The sequence below is a fragment of the Dryobates pubescens genome, chromosome 2 (assembly GCF_014839835.1).
Source record: "Dryobates pubescens isolate bDryPub1 chromosome 2, bDryPub1.pri, whole genome shotgun sequence".
Lineage (NCBI taxonomy): Eukaryota > Metazoa > Chordata > Aves > Piciformes > Picidae > Dryobates > Dryobates pubescens.
The window spans coordinates 7,365,237-7,381,596 of record NC_071613.1 but is presented as its reverse complement, the minus strand read 5'-3'; the positions used below and the strand labels follow the sequence as shown (position 1 = coordinate 7,381,596).

The 16,360-nt window shown below is 47.2% G+C and overlaps 1 protein-coding gene across 1 annotated transcript in view; it reads right to left on the bottom strand.

The window, feature by feature from the left end:
* The window catches only part of FAM135A (family with sequence similarity 135 member A), an 81,234-nt gene that overhangs the window by 567 nt on the left and 64,307 nt on the right, over positions 1-16,360 (bottom strand). The window contains exons 15-19 of the mRNA XM_054169661.1: positions 13,843-13,934; positions 11,824-11,921; positions 7,348-7,499; positions 3,360-3,470; positions 968-1,081 (exon numbers count right to left, since the gene is read on the bottom strand). Coding sequence (XP_054025636.1) covers positions 968-1,081; positions 3,360-3,470; positions 7,348-7,499; positions 11,824-11,921; positions 13,843-13,934 — 567 coding nt within the window. The remainder of the gene's footprint in view (positions 1-967; positions 1,082-3,359; positions 3,471-7,347; positions 7,500-11,823; positions 11,922-13,842; positions 13,935-16,360) is intronic.

The following is a 16,360-nucleotide window of genomic DNA, read 5'->3' as shown; positions in this document are numbered from 1 at the left end:
GTTGTGGAGCCTCCTTCTCTGGAGATTTTGAAGACCCACCTGGATGCATTCCTGTGCAGATTACCTTAGTCTCTGGAGGTCTAACTAACTAACATTCTGTGATCCCAGAGAGATGAGAGAGGTGCTGTGATGCTATTCTGGGCAGACAGAATATGCAGGAAGTTTGATTTGCCCAGAAATGGTGGGAAAATGATTTCAAGGAACGCATTCTAGAGTTCACACATTTATAGGCAGGACGTGCTTGTTGGTGTTCACTTATCAGACTATGTAAAAGCTGTGTCTTTGTAAGGCTGGAATGAATTGTGCTGCAGACGGGGATCTGCTGGAGAGAGTCCAACAGAGGCTATGAGGATGATGAAGGGACTCAAACATCTCTGCTATAAAGAAAGGCTGAGAGACCTGGGGCTGTTTAGTCTGGAGGGGTGAAGGCTGAGAGGGGATCAATGTCTATCAGTATCTGAGGGGTGGGTGTCAGGACGGAAGTGCCAGGCTCTTTTTGGTGTCTTACTGTTCACAGCATTCCCATAGGATTCTGTTCACCCCTGTGGCATTATCATAAAGTAAACCCAGGGTCTCAATATGTCATAGAGATGCCTCAGCTAAGCACCCAAAATTCAATGAGATCCATGTAAGACCTTGGAGGTTTCACCTGAGTGCTCTGTTTCCTTTCCAGGGGAAGGCTGGAGAGGAATTTTTCATAAGGGTGTCTAGCAATAGGACAAGGGGGAATGGTTTGAAGCTGAGGGAGAACAGGGTTAGACTGAAGCTGAGGAAGAAGTCAGTGAGACTCTGGAACAAGTTGCCCAGAGAGCCTGTGGATGCCTCCTCTCTGGGGGTGTTCAAAGCCAGGTTAGATAGGCCTTGAGAAGCTAAGACCAGTTGAGGGGTGACCCTGCCCATGGTGGGGAGGTTGGAGTAGATAATCTCTGAGGTCCCTTCCAGTCTAAGCCGTTCTGTGATAGATTACCTGATTGTTTATCCTTTAAAGCTGTTTTACACATCTCAATGCGAGCTGAGTGATAAGGGACATAACGATCCTGCAGAGATCCAACTAACACAATGTTCTTGAAGTAATGAAGACCTACAGGAAAAGAGAAAAAGGTACCCCTGAGAGCAAATCCCACAACAATTAATACCAAATGATTAACATATTCTAATATGATTAATATATTCATATATAATTAGAATACAATAGAATTAACCAGGTTGGCAAAGATCTTCGAGATCATCGAGTCCAACCTATCACCCAACACCATCTAATCAACTAGACCATGGCACCAAGCACCCCATCCAGTCTCTTCCTAAACACCTCCAGGGATGGTGACTCCATCACCTCCCTGGGCAGCACATTCCAATGGCAAATCTCTCTTTCTGGGAAGAACTTCTTCCTAACATCCAGCTTAAACCTCCCCTGGTGTGCCTTGAGACTGTGTCCTCTTGTTCTGTTGGTGGTTGCCTTAACATTAACATAATATAGAAGTAATATATAACTAATATAGAAAATATAAACATATGGCAATATAATTATATAGACATAGAACTGCATAGAAATAGAATCAGTATCCGTTGTGTTATTGTATATATTATCATCATTAATAATTTTACAACTGAAATTTGGCACCTAGTTATTACATTGCCTTTTGCACTAAAAGGCAAAAAAACCTCCCAAGTGCATTAATTAGAGGTAGAGAGCAACAAAATGTTTGCTTCCTTTCCTCTGCACATATTGTGATACAGAGGCATGACCCAGTTGTGATGCTTCCCATTTCACAGATTCACAGAATGGTTTGGGTTGGAAGGGACCTTAAGGATCATTCAGTTCCAACCCCTCTGCCATGAGCAGGGACACCTTCCATCAGCCCAGGTTGCTCAAGGCCTCATCCAACCTGACCCTGAACGCCTCCAGGGAGGGGGCATCCACAACCTCCCTGGGCAACCTGTTCCAGTGTCTCACCACCCTCACTGCAAGAATTTCTTCCTCATCTCCAGTCTCAATCTGCCCTCTTCCAGCTTCAATCCATTTCCCCTCGTCCTATCACTCCAAGCCCTTCCTCTTGATTCTTAGGAGGAGTGATTGGGTTTTGTCTGGCAGAAGGCAGTAAAGCCTCCACATTGCTTAAAGAAACCTCAAGGTGGCTGGTGCCTTGTCTTCACTGATATTTCAGTCACCATCACAGCTGCATCAGGATTCATCACCATCACTCTAGCATCACCAAGCACATGGCAGAGCCTGCCTAGTGTAGGTGCCTCTGTCAGTACTGCTTCACTGTAAGGCTTGCCCAGCTCAAGGACACCTGCTGGGTCTACCCAACTCCCCAAAGATCATTAAACCTTTATAATTAAACTCAGATTTCAGCCACGAGGGAATTAGAGTCCTTAAGACATTTAGTTGTTAGGTTTTCTCTAAAAAGCTTCATCAGACTTGTGGTGCTGCACATCTGATTCAGGCCAAACCCAATGGGGGCCTTGGAACAGCTCCTTCTGAGTGTGGTAGCCATGGACAGGTAAATACAAAGGCAACTGCTCTGGCAAAGCCAGAGAGTGCTCCAACAGTTCAGGGGTAAGTAAAGGAAGAGCTGTACTGAAAAGCAGCCTGAAAGGTTCTGTGGGAATCTCCCACAGCATTGTTCTGGTTGGAAAGGACCTCTAAGATACTCAAGTCCCATCACTGACCTAACACCACTATAGCCATTAAACCATGTCCTAATGTGTTCTTACATCATGTCCTTGCTAGATCTGATCCAGCCCTGCACTGCTGCTAATGAGTTTGGCACTAGTGCAGCAAGCCTGACTTTTCATTTCCCAGGATTCATGGTCAGATCCTGTAACTGTTCAGTTTATAAATTACAGAATTCACTTAGTCTTTTCTGAGAATGACAGAAATACTGCAGAGAAATGGGGCCCCATCCATGCAGGTATGTAAGGTGAGGCTCAACAGGGCTCTGAGCAACCTGATCTAGTGGAGGATGTCCTTGCAGTGATAGGACAAGAGGCAACCGCTTGAAATGAGAGCAGATCAAATTCAGATTGGATGTTAGGAAGAAGTTCTGCACCATGAGGGTGGTGGAACACTGCAACAGGTTGCCCAGGGAGGTGGTTGAGGCCCCATCCCTGGAGATATTCAAGGTGAGGCTGGACAGGGCTCTGGGCAACCTGATCTAGTGGAGGATGTCCCTGCAGACCGCAGCGGGGGTTGGACTGGATGAGCTTTGGAGGTAGGTCCCTTCCAACCCAGACCATTCTGTGGTTCTACAATTCGAATTACTTCCAGGTTTCCTGCTCCCATTTCTACATGGTGCCCTTTCAAAGACAAAGTACCAAAGCAAGGATCCCCCAAGCAAGGATCCCCCCCAGCTTACCTGCTTTTTTACTGAGTTTGTAGAGAAAGGTTTGGCGTGGATCCGAGTGGTCTCGACAGGTCAATTGCAATAAAGACCCAGACTTCTTCCATTTCTGCATAAACCACAGTCCTGCATTGTTAGGTACAACATCAGTAAAGGGCCACAAGAAAAGATGAAAACTCATTAAATCTGAGGCTAATATGCAAAGTTCACACACTTAGCCACAAAGGCAACACACAAACTCTATCGTAATCGTTTTCAGGCTCTTAAACCACTCTGATGCTCAGATCACCTCTCCTATGAGGACAGGCTGAGAGAGTTGGGGTTGTTCAGTCTGGAGAAGAGAAGGCTCCAAGGAGACCTTATTGTGGCCTTCCAGTAGCTGAAGGGGGCTACAAGAAAGCTGGGGAGGGACTTTTGAGGGTGTCAGGGAATGACAGGCCTGGGGGAAACGGATCCAAGCTAGCGGAGGGCAGATTCAGCTCGGATGTTAGGAAGAAGTTCTTCCCCATGAGGGTGGTGAGACCCTGGCACAGGTTGCCCAGGGAGGTGGTGGAAGCCTCATCCCTGGAGGTTTTGAAGGCCAGGCTGGAGGTGGCTGTGAGCAACCTGCTGTAGTGTGAGGTGTCCCTGCCCATGGCAGGGGGGTTGGAACTGGCTGATCCTTGAGGTCCCTCCCAACCCTGACAATTCTGTGATTCTCAGATTTCCAAACATCACTTTACAGAACTGGATTCATTAAAGAGAACCTGACAAAAGGAAGCAGAATTTTCTTTGGAGGAACACCACAGCAGAACATTGTCTGTCATGCTGTGCCCTCTTTATTAGTCAATGAGATTAATTAACCCAGATAATCTTCCTTCCCTCCCCAAGCAAAACAAAAAAGCAGGCAAGCAAGCCCTCATAAGCCTCAAGAATGTCTTTAAGTGTTGATTCAGCTCTCAGAGAAATAGTTATTGATTAGATTGCAATTTATTAGCAGTGACACAAAACAGTCATTCAGACTTCAGCACCCAGGATTTACTATCTTGGCATCTTCTACCATCTTAAGAGCTTCAAATACAGAGGGAGACTACTGCATAGAAAGGACATTTTGTACAGAGTTTAACTCTCCTCCAGAAGTCCTTACTTTTCCACTGAAGATATTATGGAGTCTCCTCTGAGAGCTTTAACTTGACTGAACTGAAAGGGCTTTGCTGGTGTGACATAAACAAGCAAACAGCCCTCCCTGTCTGCATCCTGCAAAACTGCACTTTCTAAAAGCAAGACCACCTTGGGGTGATTCAGGTGAGATTCAGTCACAGATTCAAATACCTGAAAGATATTGGAAGCAGCCCTGAAGAAAAAGACTTGGGGGTGCTGGTGAATGAAAAGCTCAATGTGAGCCAGCAGTGTGCACTTGCAGCCCAGAGAGCCAACCCCAGCCTGGGTGGCAGCAGGGAAATGTGGCCAGCAGGTGAGGGAGGTGATTCTCCCCTTCTACACTGCTCTGATGAGACCCCACCTGGAGCACTTTATCTAGTTCTGGAGCCCCTGTTACAAGAAAGATCTGGAGGTGCTGGAACACATCCAGAGAAGGGTCAAGAGGATGAGCAGAGGGCTGGAGCTGCTCTCCTGTGAGGAAAGACTGAGAGAGTTGGGTTTGTTCAGTCTGAAGAAGAGAAGGCTCCCAAGGAGACTTTATTGTGGCCTTCCAGTATCTGAAGGGGGCCTACAAGAAAGCTGGGGAGGGACTTTTTAGGGTGTCAGGGAGTGATAAGGATGGGGGGAATGGATCCAAGCAAGAGGAGAGGAGATTTAGATTAGACATTACGAAGAAGTTCTTCCCCATGAAGGCGGTGAGACACTGGCACAGGCTGCTCAGGGAGGTGGTGGAAGCCTCATCCCTGGAGGTTTTGAAGGCCAGGCTGGATGTGGCTGTGAGCAACCTGATGTAGTGTGAGGTGTCCCTGCCCATGGCAGGGGGAACTGGCTGATCCTTGAGGTCCCTTCCAACCCTGACAATTCTATGATTCTGTGCTCTAGCAGGAGGTGTCCCTGCCCATTGCCGGGACTAGATGACATCTGAGGTCCCTTCCCACCCAGCCCATTCTGTGGTTAAATGTCTAAGAGGTGCCCACAGTGAATTACATTGTAGATATCTTTACCTTGAAGCCCACCTCCCTGGTGGTGTAATAGGGGCTACAAGTGGCACCATTTCAACCAAATTCCAAGGGCTCTCATCTTGCCCCTGCTTCTATTAACTCCAACAGTAACTCCACTGAGCCACCAACTCCTGCCCATTTCTCTTAACATTTTTTTCCTCTCCTCATTTTCACATGGAACAGAGTAACAAAACAAGCAACAAATAAACCAGCACTAAACAAAGTAACTCATGATTTTGAGAGTGGTTTTTGAAGAGCTTCATGGGCATGGGTTTCATTTAGGCAGTATTTGTGTTAGCAGCTTTGGGCTCTCTGAGGCAGGTGGCACTCTCAGAAACAAGTTCTCATTTAAAATGTTGAGGTCACCTGGAAGTATTTTCCAATATCCATTTCAGAAGTCAGCAGTTTCTACAAGGCCATAGAGTCACAGAAGGGTTTGTGGTGGAAGGGACCTTAAGTACCATCCAGTTCCAACCCTCCTGCCATGGGCAGGGACACCTTCCACTAGCCCAGGCTGCTCAAGTTCTTCTTGTGCTACATTTCATCTTTAGCAAAACATAAAGTGCAAACATCTGCAGAAACCTGCTGCAGGCTGGAGGAGAACTATTTTAATGCATCTTACATAATTGTTTTGCAGATTAAGTACACGAAAAGTGAATTAAATTCGTGGTGTAATAGGAAACCTGAATCAAAGGCAGAGAGGGACCTGGGGGTGCTGGTTGATGGTAGGCTGAACATGAGCCTGCAGTGTGCCCAGCAGGCCAAGAAGGCCAACGGCATCCTGGCCTGCATCAGGAACAGTGTGGCCAGCAGGAGCAGGGAGGTCATTCTCCCCCTGTACTCAGCACTGGTTAGGCCACACCTTGAGTCCTGTGTCCAGTTCTGGGCCCCTCAATTCAAGAAGGATGTTGAGTTGCTGGAAGGTGTCCAGAGAAGGGCAACAAGGCTGGGGAGGGGTCTGGAGCACAGCCCTGTGAGGAGAGGCTGAGGGAGCTGGGGTTGCTTAGCCTGGAGAAGAGGAGGCTCAGGGGAGACCTTATTGCTGTCCACAGCTCCCTGAAGGGAGGTTGTAGCCAGGTGGGGGTTGATCTCTTCTCCCAGGCAAGCAGCACCAGAACAAGGGGACACAGTCTCAAGCTGTGCCAGGGGAAGTTTAGGCTGGAGGTTAGGAAGAAATTCTTCATAGAGAGAGTGATTGGCCATTGGAATGTGCTGCCCAGGGAGGTGGTGGAGTCACCATCATTGGAGGTGTTTAGGAGGAGACTGGATGGGGTGCTTGGTGCCATGGTTGAGTTGATTAGATGGTGTTGGGTGATAGGTTGGACTGGATGATCTCAAAGGTCTCTTCCAACCTGGTTTACTCTATTCTAAATACACTGGAAAATGCTTATGGGGTGCACACCTTTCATAGGATGGTTTAGGTTGGAAGGGGCCTTGGAAATCATCTACTCCAACCTCCCTGCCATGAGCAGGGACACCTCTCAACTGCAGCTGGTTGCTCAAGGACTTATCCAACCTGGCCCTGAACTACCCCAGGGAGGAGGCCTCCACAGCCTCCCTAGACAACCGATTCCAGAGTTTCACGACCTTCATACTGAAGAACTTCTTCCTAAGCTCTGGTCTAACCCTGCTCTCCCTCAGCTTCAAACCATTCCCCCTTGTCCTATTGCCAGACATCCTTATGAAAACTCTTTCTCCAGCCTTCCTGTAGGATCTCTTCAGGTACTGGAAGGCAGCTCTGAGGTCCCTCATCTTAGGACAGTGACACCTCATCACCAAAGCAATGCAGAAATGTGCAGCCCACCCTCATTTTGAAGACAAAAATTCCCCCTTCAAGTGACAGCAGTGAAGGAAGACTTTACCTGTGTTCACAAGAGCACTGCTGTTGTAGAGGGTACCGAGGTGTGGTCCAGAGAGAGACAGGAAGGTGTGGAGTTTGGTGAGGTAATACTTAAACCGAGGTCTCGTGAGCACTGACCGGATTATTAAATTACCCAGGGAGTGTCCAATAAAGCTGGAAAAACACAACAGAAAACAACAAACAGAGGAAAATAAAACTGGTGCCATAAAATGCTGGAAGAGCAGAGGGAGAAAAGTAATCAAGTTTTCATTCAACAGCTTGGATTTTCGGTGACACAAAACGCAGCTTGTGCACAGCTCCCAGCCTCCTTGCAGCCGTGCTGCTGAGCTCCTCTGCAGCTGCTTTACACATCACTTTTCAAGAGCTAATGAAAACAAACTCTCCTTCCACCTGTATCTCCCACTCAAACCCCCAGATGGTTTCTGGGTGTATATCCCACTCAAACCAGAGGTTGTTCAGCATGGGGAAGATGAGGCTGCAGGGGGACCTAATAGTGACCTTCCAGTACCTGAAGGGGGCTACAAGAAGGATGGGGAGAAACTGTTTGCAAAGGCCTGCAGGGACAGGATGAGGGACAATGGCTTCCAACTAGAGAGGATTTAGACTGGATGTTAGGAACAAGTTCTGCACCAGAGGGTGGTTGAACACTGCAACAGGTTGCTCAGGAGGTGGTTGAGTGGAGGATCTAGTGGAGGATGTCCCTGCTGACTGCAGAAGGGGTTGCTCTATGCAACCCTTGGAGGTCCCTTCCAAGCCAGACCATGCTATGATTATTTCTGCATTTCTTTCTCTTAGGAAGTATTTGGTGAGCTGTGGTGTGAGTGAATAAACCACTCCTTTGGTAGCACTGGCACTCACTATGATAACTCTGTGAGAGCCACTGAGAAGACAGCTGAGTGGAGAAGGATTCCAAATGTAATCCTATAAGGAGAAAAATCACTACTTAACTGGATCTGATTACTTCAAAATAGAAGCAACATCTCAAATCTGCTTAACAGCTGGACCAAGATAAGTGATGATCAGTTTGAGTCAGGCAACAGAGGAGTATTTGTCTGCCTGGAGAATACTACATGGAGTTGTTTCTCTGGGGGGCAGATGGATGGGAGTCCAGCTTTGTGTATCTAAGAGTAATTATGACTTCATCTGAGGGGCCTGCTAGCAAACTCCCAAGGCTGCATAAAGCATTTCTTTAGAAGGGACACCACAACATTGCAGGTATTTTGCAGTGCTGCACACAGATCCCTGCTGAGGTAAGGACCACGGCATCCTAGGCTCTGTCTTAAAGAAGATGGAGTAGAGATAAGACTCAAAATTTGAAGGGGAAAAAAAAAAAAGTGTCTTCCTGTCTTAAAAATACAATCTCAAGAAATGGAGAGAACAGCCAACCCTCCCAAAATCTCTAGCAGAGCTAGTGGGAGGTGTCCCTGCCCATGGCAGGGGGCTTGGAACTAGATGATCTTGAAGGTCCCTTCCAACCCAAACCATTCTATGAATCAACTGTGGCTGGATCATCACCATGCCACACTTTTACAACCCTTAAGTCACCCTTCCTATTTGCTTTCTATGACTAAATTCACCAACCAAAAAATAGCTGAACCAAAGCTACTGCTGACACCTGGGTAAGATACTGAGCTAAAAAAATTCTGTCTCCCTTTAAATGCTTCCCAGTCAAGGATTACTGCCTCTGAAGATTCCCATTTCGAGCCCAAAGAAGACTTTTAGACCTTGGGTTGTGCAATGGCAGAGCCACTTCTGAGCTCCTAAAATCTGACACAATTAGAGATGTCTATGACAGAATAGGCTACTACATTACTTCTCCCTTCCAGTCTCAGCACATGTGGATGGTCTTCCTGGGTGCTTTTACCAACTGATGTTCACAGTTGCTGCACTCAGGAATTCTGCCACAGCTTGCAGTGTTTAACTGACAAATCATGGAATGGTAGGGCTTGCAAGGGGCCTCTGGAGATCACAGAGTCCAATCCCTTGCCAGAGCAGGATCACCTAGGGTAGGTTACATAGGAATGCATCCAGATGGGTCTTGAAAGTCTCCAGAGGAGACTCCACAACCTCTCTGGGCAGCCTGCTTCAGGGCTCCAGTAAAGCAGTGTCTCCTCATGTTGAAGTGGAACCTGCTGTGTCCAGCTTGTACCTGTTATTCCTTGTCCTATCACTGGGCACCACCAAAAAGAGCCTGGCACCTTCATCCTGACACCCACCCCTCAGACATTGATACACATCAATGATCCCCTCTCAGCCTTCTCCTCTCCAGACTGAACAGCTCCAGAGCTCTCAGACTCTTCAAAGGGAAGATGCTCAAGTCCCCCAGTCATCCTCATGGCTCTCTGTTGCACTCTCTCCACCATGTCTCTGCCTCTCTTGAACTGGGGAGCCCAGACCTGGACACAGTATTGCAGGTGTGGTCTCAGCAATGCAGAGCAGAGGGGCAGGAGAACCTCCCTCTGCCTGTTGGCCATGCTTTTATTGATGCACTCCAGACATTTATGAAGCTTTTAAGGGATTTGTTCAAATCAAAAATGAAAGGGGAGGAGAAGCAAAACCCTTCAGAAAGGGTTCTGAAAACTGTTAGACAAAAGCTTGGTTCAGATACCAGCACTGGTGGGCTGCAGCTCTCAACAGCAGGTGGCAATGCTGTCATCTCTGCAATACCAGAGATCAATTAAGATCCTGAAGTACCACAGGGATATTGGAGGATTTCTGTGGCCCAACTCTGCTCATTCAGCTCATGCTGGAAATGCAGACACAGTAAAACCTCACCCTTCTGTGCTAGCAAACAATCTGCCCAACTGTAACAATACATGGAAGGAAAAAAAGAGAATTAAAATATCCATCAAAAGCCACAACCCAAGAGGTGCTGTCTCAGCTGTGGAGCAGCCCTGGTACAGAGAACACTTCCTGTTGATTTTGAGGAGAAGCTAGCATCTGGTTGGGCCACACCTTGAGTCCTGTGTCCAGTTCTGGGCCCCTCAGTTTAGGAAAGATGTTGAGTTGCTGGAAGGTGTCCAGAGAAGGGCAACAAAGCTGGGGAGGGGCCTGGAGCACAGCCCTGTGAGGAGAGGCTGAGGGAGAAAGTTCTTCACTGAGGGAGTCGTTCGTCATTGGGATGTGCTGCCCAGGGAGGTGGTGGAGTCACCGTCCCTGGAGGTGTTCAAGACGTGGCACTTGGTGCCATGGTCTAGTCATGAGGTCTGTGGTGACAGGTTGGACTCGATGATCCTTGGGGTCTCTTCCAACCTTAGTGATACTGTGATACTGAGCTGGGGTTGCTTAGCCTGGAGAAGAGGAGGCTCAGGGGAGACCTTCTTGCTGTCTACAACTCCCTGAAGGGAGGTTGTAGCCAGGTGGGGGTTGGTCTCTTCTCCCAGGCAAGCAGCACCAGACCAAGAGGACACAGTCTCAAGCTGCACCAGGGGAGGTTCAGGCTGGATGTTAGGAAGACATTCTTCCCAGAAAGAGATCGGCCATTGGAATGTGCTGCCCAGGGAGGTGGTGGAGTCACCATCACTGGAGGTGTTTAGGAAGAGACTGGATGGGGCACTTAGTGCCATGGTTTAGTTGATTAGATGGTGTTGGGTGATAGGTTGGACTTGATGATCTTGAAGGTCTTTTCCAAGCTGGTCTATGCTACTCTATACTATCAAAAGCTGCACTGAAAGAAGCGTCACCAACAGGACCCCAGCAGTGATTCTGGCCCTCTGCTCTGCTCTTGTGAGATCCCTCCTGGAGCACTGCATCCAGTTCTGGTGCCCACAGCACAAGGACGACACCAAACTGTTGGAACAGGTCTAGAGGAGGCCATGAAGATGACCACAGAACTGGAGAACCTCCCCTATGGGGACAGGCTTAGAGAGTTGGGGCTGTTCAGACTGGAGAAGAGAAAGCTGTGGGGAGACTTTAGAGCAGCTTTCCACTACAAGAAAGCTGGGGGGAGGACTTTTTATAAGGGCATGTAGTGATAGGACAAGAGAGAATGGATTGAAGTTTTAGGAGGGCATATCTAGACTGGAGATTACAAAGAAATTCATTCTAGTGAGGCTGGAACAGGTTGCCCAGGGAGATTGTGTATGCCCTCTCCCTGGAGGTGTTCAAGGCCAGGTTGGATGAGGCAACTTGGGCTAGTGGAAGGGTCCCTGCCCATGCCCAGGGGTTAGAACTGGCTGATCTTGAAGGTCCCTTCCATCCCAAACTATTCTATGAATCTATGAAGAAGCAGAGGGCAGCAGCTCCTTCCATGCAGTGCTGAGCTCTGCCCTAACCCCACCAACAGAACTAGGAGAGCTCACAACCCTGTTCAGTCTTCTTTCAATAGTGATTACCCTCTCCCCTCTTTGTCCTCCTCCCCACTCCCTGAATTTCTACTTTCCCCTCTCTCTTTGGGCCTGCTCCTGAGCATGACATTCTCAGAACAAGCCTGGGCTCCAGTTTCATTCCTGTCAGTGGTTTGCAGAAGGGACATTACCTGATTTTTGCAAGGGTGAGGTTATAAATCTGTATATACTGGATAATTTCATCTAGAAGGCGGTCTGTCATGGAATCAAAATCGGCAAAGGTATCGTTCTGCAAAACAAAAGGAAGGAAAAACCCAATCCAGTGACTCTCTTTTCTACTGCAGCAAAGCACATCCTGCAATCACTCTGCATTCTCACCCCCCACTCTTTGGATCAGCAGCACCCAAACACAAGCATCCACATTAACTCTGAACACAAACACTACACCTGCTTATTATATCCCTCCCCACCCCCTTTTTTTGTCTGTCTTGGAACATGGGATGAAGTGATACACATTTTGCTGCAAGAGCCTTTTGTCTGCTGATACAGCTACCCAAATCTGAACATGACACAGCCAGCCTTACCTCTGAGCTTTCCTCTCTACATAACCTTATCTGCAGTGAAACAGGAGAGCAAACTGCATATTCACAACTAAATCAGACTGCCCATGAAATAAAAATGAGACAATGGCTGCAAGAGCAGAAACAATCTCTGTTAGCATTGTTTAGTCCCAACAAAACCACTCTGTAAAGCCTTATTCCCAGTTCATAGCTGATTCTCTAGGGTGATCACCAGCCAGAAATCAAAGACAGAGGTAGGCAAAGGCTGCCTAAAACATCTCAACACAAGTTCCAAAGGGTCTGTGCTGAACTCTGTGGTGTTCAACATAGTGATAAACAATCTGGGAAGGGGAAAGGTGTAAGATGTCAGAGTTTGTAGATAAACCCAAATAGTCAGCACAGTCAAACCCAGAACTGACCAGGATTTGAGAAGAATCTTACAGTTATTGCATGTCTGGGTGATAAAATGGCAAGAAATGTAAATCAGGGGAAACCAGCCCCAAACATGTCTGCATTCTGTATCATCAGCTGTCTCAGGAAAGCAAGGAATGGACAGATAATACCAGTGGAGCATTTTCCAAGTCCATAGTGCACATCCACCTGAAAATGCCCTGTCTGGTTCTGATCTTCCTATTTTAAATGACAAGAAGGTTGAAAGTGGGCAGGGAAGGACCTCATGGTCCATGGATGGCCAGAAAGTGTTTGACATGTGATCCTCAGTAATACTGGATGGACTAAGCCTCCCTCAGCTGCCTCCTGAGGGAGCAATTACACCTGTTTATAAAATACTTAATTAACTGAAGTGGAAAATGGGGAATGATTGACTCCTTTATTCTCCAATCCAGGGATCTGTTGAAGTGTCCTTGTTTGCAGCTGAGTTACTGATGGGTGCGAACTGTTGCATTAATCTCAGCTCTGTGCTGTGGAAACTGGAAGTGAAAACATTCAAGGAGCAAACTCCAGACAGTAGCTACTAGGCCAAATGTCCTCAGTGGAATTCTCAAACCATAAAGTTTTACAACTGTTGACTGACAAAATGCAAAGGGCTGGAGAGGAGAAAGCAGGGCCTGCTGCCTGCCCAGTCTGTGTCACAAAGCACCCACAGGAAAATGCTAGATGAACCTTTTTCTTTGAGCTCCTGAAGAGCATCTTTGTTCTAATCCATCCCTGAAGCAGGCCTAACACACACCCAAAGCCCTCTTCTCTCTCTCTTCTCTCATATTTACCTCATCTGAAAACAATAACATTGACCACAGTTGACAGCAGCAGACTGAGGGAAGGCAGGCATTCTGCACGTCTCCGGTGGTGTGAAGTAACATCTCTCCCTTCCTGCCACGCCACTTCTCACCAGCACCATTTCCACCATTAACACAGAGGGGATTTTACCTACACTCCTAAGTGATTAGTGGAAACTTAGGAGATAGCAGCACACATCAATGTCACTCCTCAGATCTTTACCTTCAGTTCCACCCTAAGTTTTGTAATGACTTCAATGCAAGCCACAAGATCAATCCAATCACAGATGGCGCGAGAAAACAATCAGAGACAGAGAAATGTGCTGAGCTGCAAGGTGACAGTGCCACCAGACAGCCACATCTGAAGAGGTGCACTGGGCAGAGCTTGGCAGAGCTGAGTTTTGGTGGCAAATACCTGATTCCTTTCAGACATCAGAAAGTCTATCCTCCCTCCAGGCAACCCTAGCTCAATGTAAGTCTTCACTAATCTTAGATCTGCGCTGTTACCTTCAAAGGAAAAACAAGCAAGAGTTAGAGACTGTGAAGTGGCACTGAAAGCACTGAGCAGACTCAAATGAACCAGGTTTATATTTAAACACAGCCAATGATATTCTCAGCCCCAATTAAACTGCAGGAAGCTAAACTGCCAAGGCAAAAGTGGTGACAAAATGGGGCTATAAAAATGACACTCAACACAGACATGGCTTTAGAAAGCCCTGCTCTTAGCATCCCACAGATACACAGAACCCTGAGCACCACAGTCCTGAAAACTTCATTAGTTGTGGTAAAAGCCAATGAAAGAACTCAAAGCTAGCCTAAGGAGTGAGGAATAAGGGCAAGTTGTAGATATTTTGGTGGAATCAAAGGGCAGAGTGGGCTGTTGGCAGATAAATAGAGAGTGGTACCTAAGCCAACACATCACAGAGTATCTTTGGGTTGGAAGAGACCCTCAAGATTACCCAGTCTAGCCTTTGCCCCAGCACTGCTGGGTCACCACTAAACCATGTCCCTAGCATCTACAGCAATGACCTTGCACTCTTTTGATTGAAGAGCAGCATTTTTGCCTTAATTAGAGAACAAGGGTTTGAGTCAAACCTCTTATTAATAGGACACAAGTTGTATAAAGAATTCAGCATTTCAAGTTGTCTTGAGCTCTAGTGGAAGGTGTCCCTGCAGTGGAAGGTGTCCCTGCCCACAGTGGGGGGACTGGAACTAGATGATCTTCAAGGTCCCTTCTGACCCAAGCCCATCCTATGAATCTATAAATTCTAGTTCTGTGGATTTGTTCTATGACTTCAAAGAGGTGAGGCTTTTGAACAACAGATTTTCTGGCCAAGGTAACTTTGGCATCCTTTCGAGGCATGCAACAGAACCTGAACACCTGCAGGTCCCTTCCAACCCCTAGCATTCTATCATGCTAATATCTACACTAGCAAAAAGGAATACCTCTGAGTTTTCTTTTAAAAGAACTCAACAAAGGCTGTTTTCTGCCCTGAGGAAGAAAAAAAAAGCCCCAGAGAGCTGTTCTCTAATTTCAATTATTTATTAACTTAGAAAGCTGAAAAGTGAATGAAGTGGCTGTGAGGTGTTGGTCCAGCCCAATATACTGTCACAGAATCACAGGGGTTGGAATCCTATTGCTCTCTTGTGTTTTCTTGCATTGTTAGTTCAAGAAGCTGCTCAAAACAAGAGAGACAAAACCATTGATCAGAGAATCACAGAATGGCTTGAGGTGGAACAGGGACCTAATAGCAGCCTGCCGGTACCTGAAGGGAGCTGCAAGAAGGCTGCAGAGGGACTGCTTACAAAGGCCTGCAGTTACAGGACCAGGGGCAATGGCTTCAAACTAGAGCAGAGCAGACTTAGATTGGAGGCTAGGAACAAGTTCTGCACCATGAGGGTAGTGGAACACTGGAACAGGTTGCCTGGGGAGGTGGTTGGGGCCCCATCCCTGGAGACACTCAAAGTGAGGCTGGACAGGGCTCTGAGCACCCTGGATCTAATGGAGGATGCCCCTGCAGAGGGGGTTGGACTGGATGACCCTTTGTAGGTCCCTTCCAACCCAGACTATTTGTGATTCTGTGGACTTGACAGTCTCCAAAAATGCTTTCCAACCTCTGTGATTCACCAAACTAACCCTTTCAAAAAATCTTATAAACACTTGACTGCATTTTGCAACTACTAATTTTTTCCCCCAAGAATAGACACCTGGTTTATTTTCCTTGACATTCTAACATCTGAAATTCTGAATACAAGTGGGCTGTTAGTAACTCCATTCTATTAGCATAAGAGGGACAAACACCTATCTGATAGAAAAAAAACGGGACATGAATCTACTGTGAACTTGAGGCCTTGAGCAACCTGCTCCAGTGGAAGCTGTCCCTGCCCATGCCAGGGGGGCTGGAACTAGATGATCTTTAAGGTCCCCTCCAACCCAAACCATTCTAGGATTCTATAATTCTATTTGGTTGCTCCTTGGTCTAGTGGAAGGTGTCCCTGCCCATGCCAGGGGGCTGGAACTAGATGATCTTGAAGGTCCCTTCCAACCCAAACCATTCTAGGATTCTATAATTCTATTTGGTTGCTCCTTGGTCTAGTGGAAGGTGTCCCTGCCCATGCCAGGGGGCTGGATCTAGATGATCTTTAAGGTTCCCTCCAACCCAAACCATTCTAGGATTCTAGAATTCCATCAAGTTGCTCCTGAGTCTAGTGGAAGGTGTCCCTGCCCATGCCAGGGCACTGGAACTGGGTGACCTTGAAGGTCCTTTCCAACCAAAACTATTCTTTTATAATTCCATGAGAAAAGGAGTTGATGTGCATGAAAATCTTACTAGAGACAAATGTTACATAAAATTCTGAATGTAAATGATTCTGTGGAACAGGCTGGCAGATGTAGCAGCAGAAAGTCAAGTTCCCATTTCCCTCCAGTGACT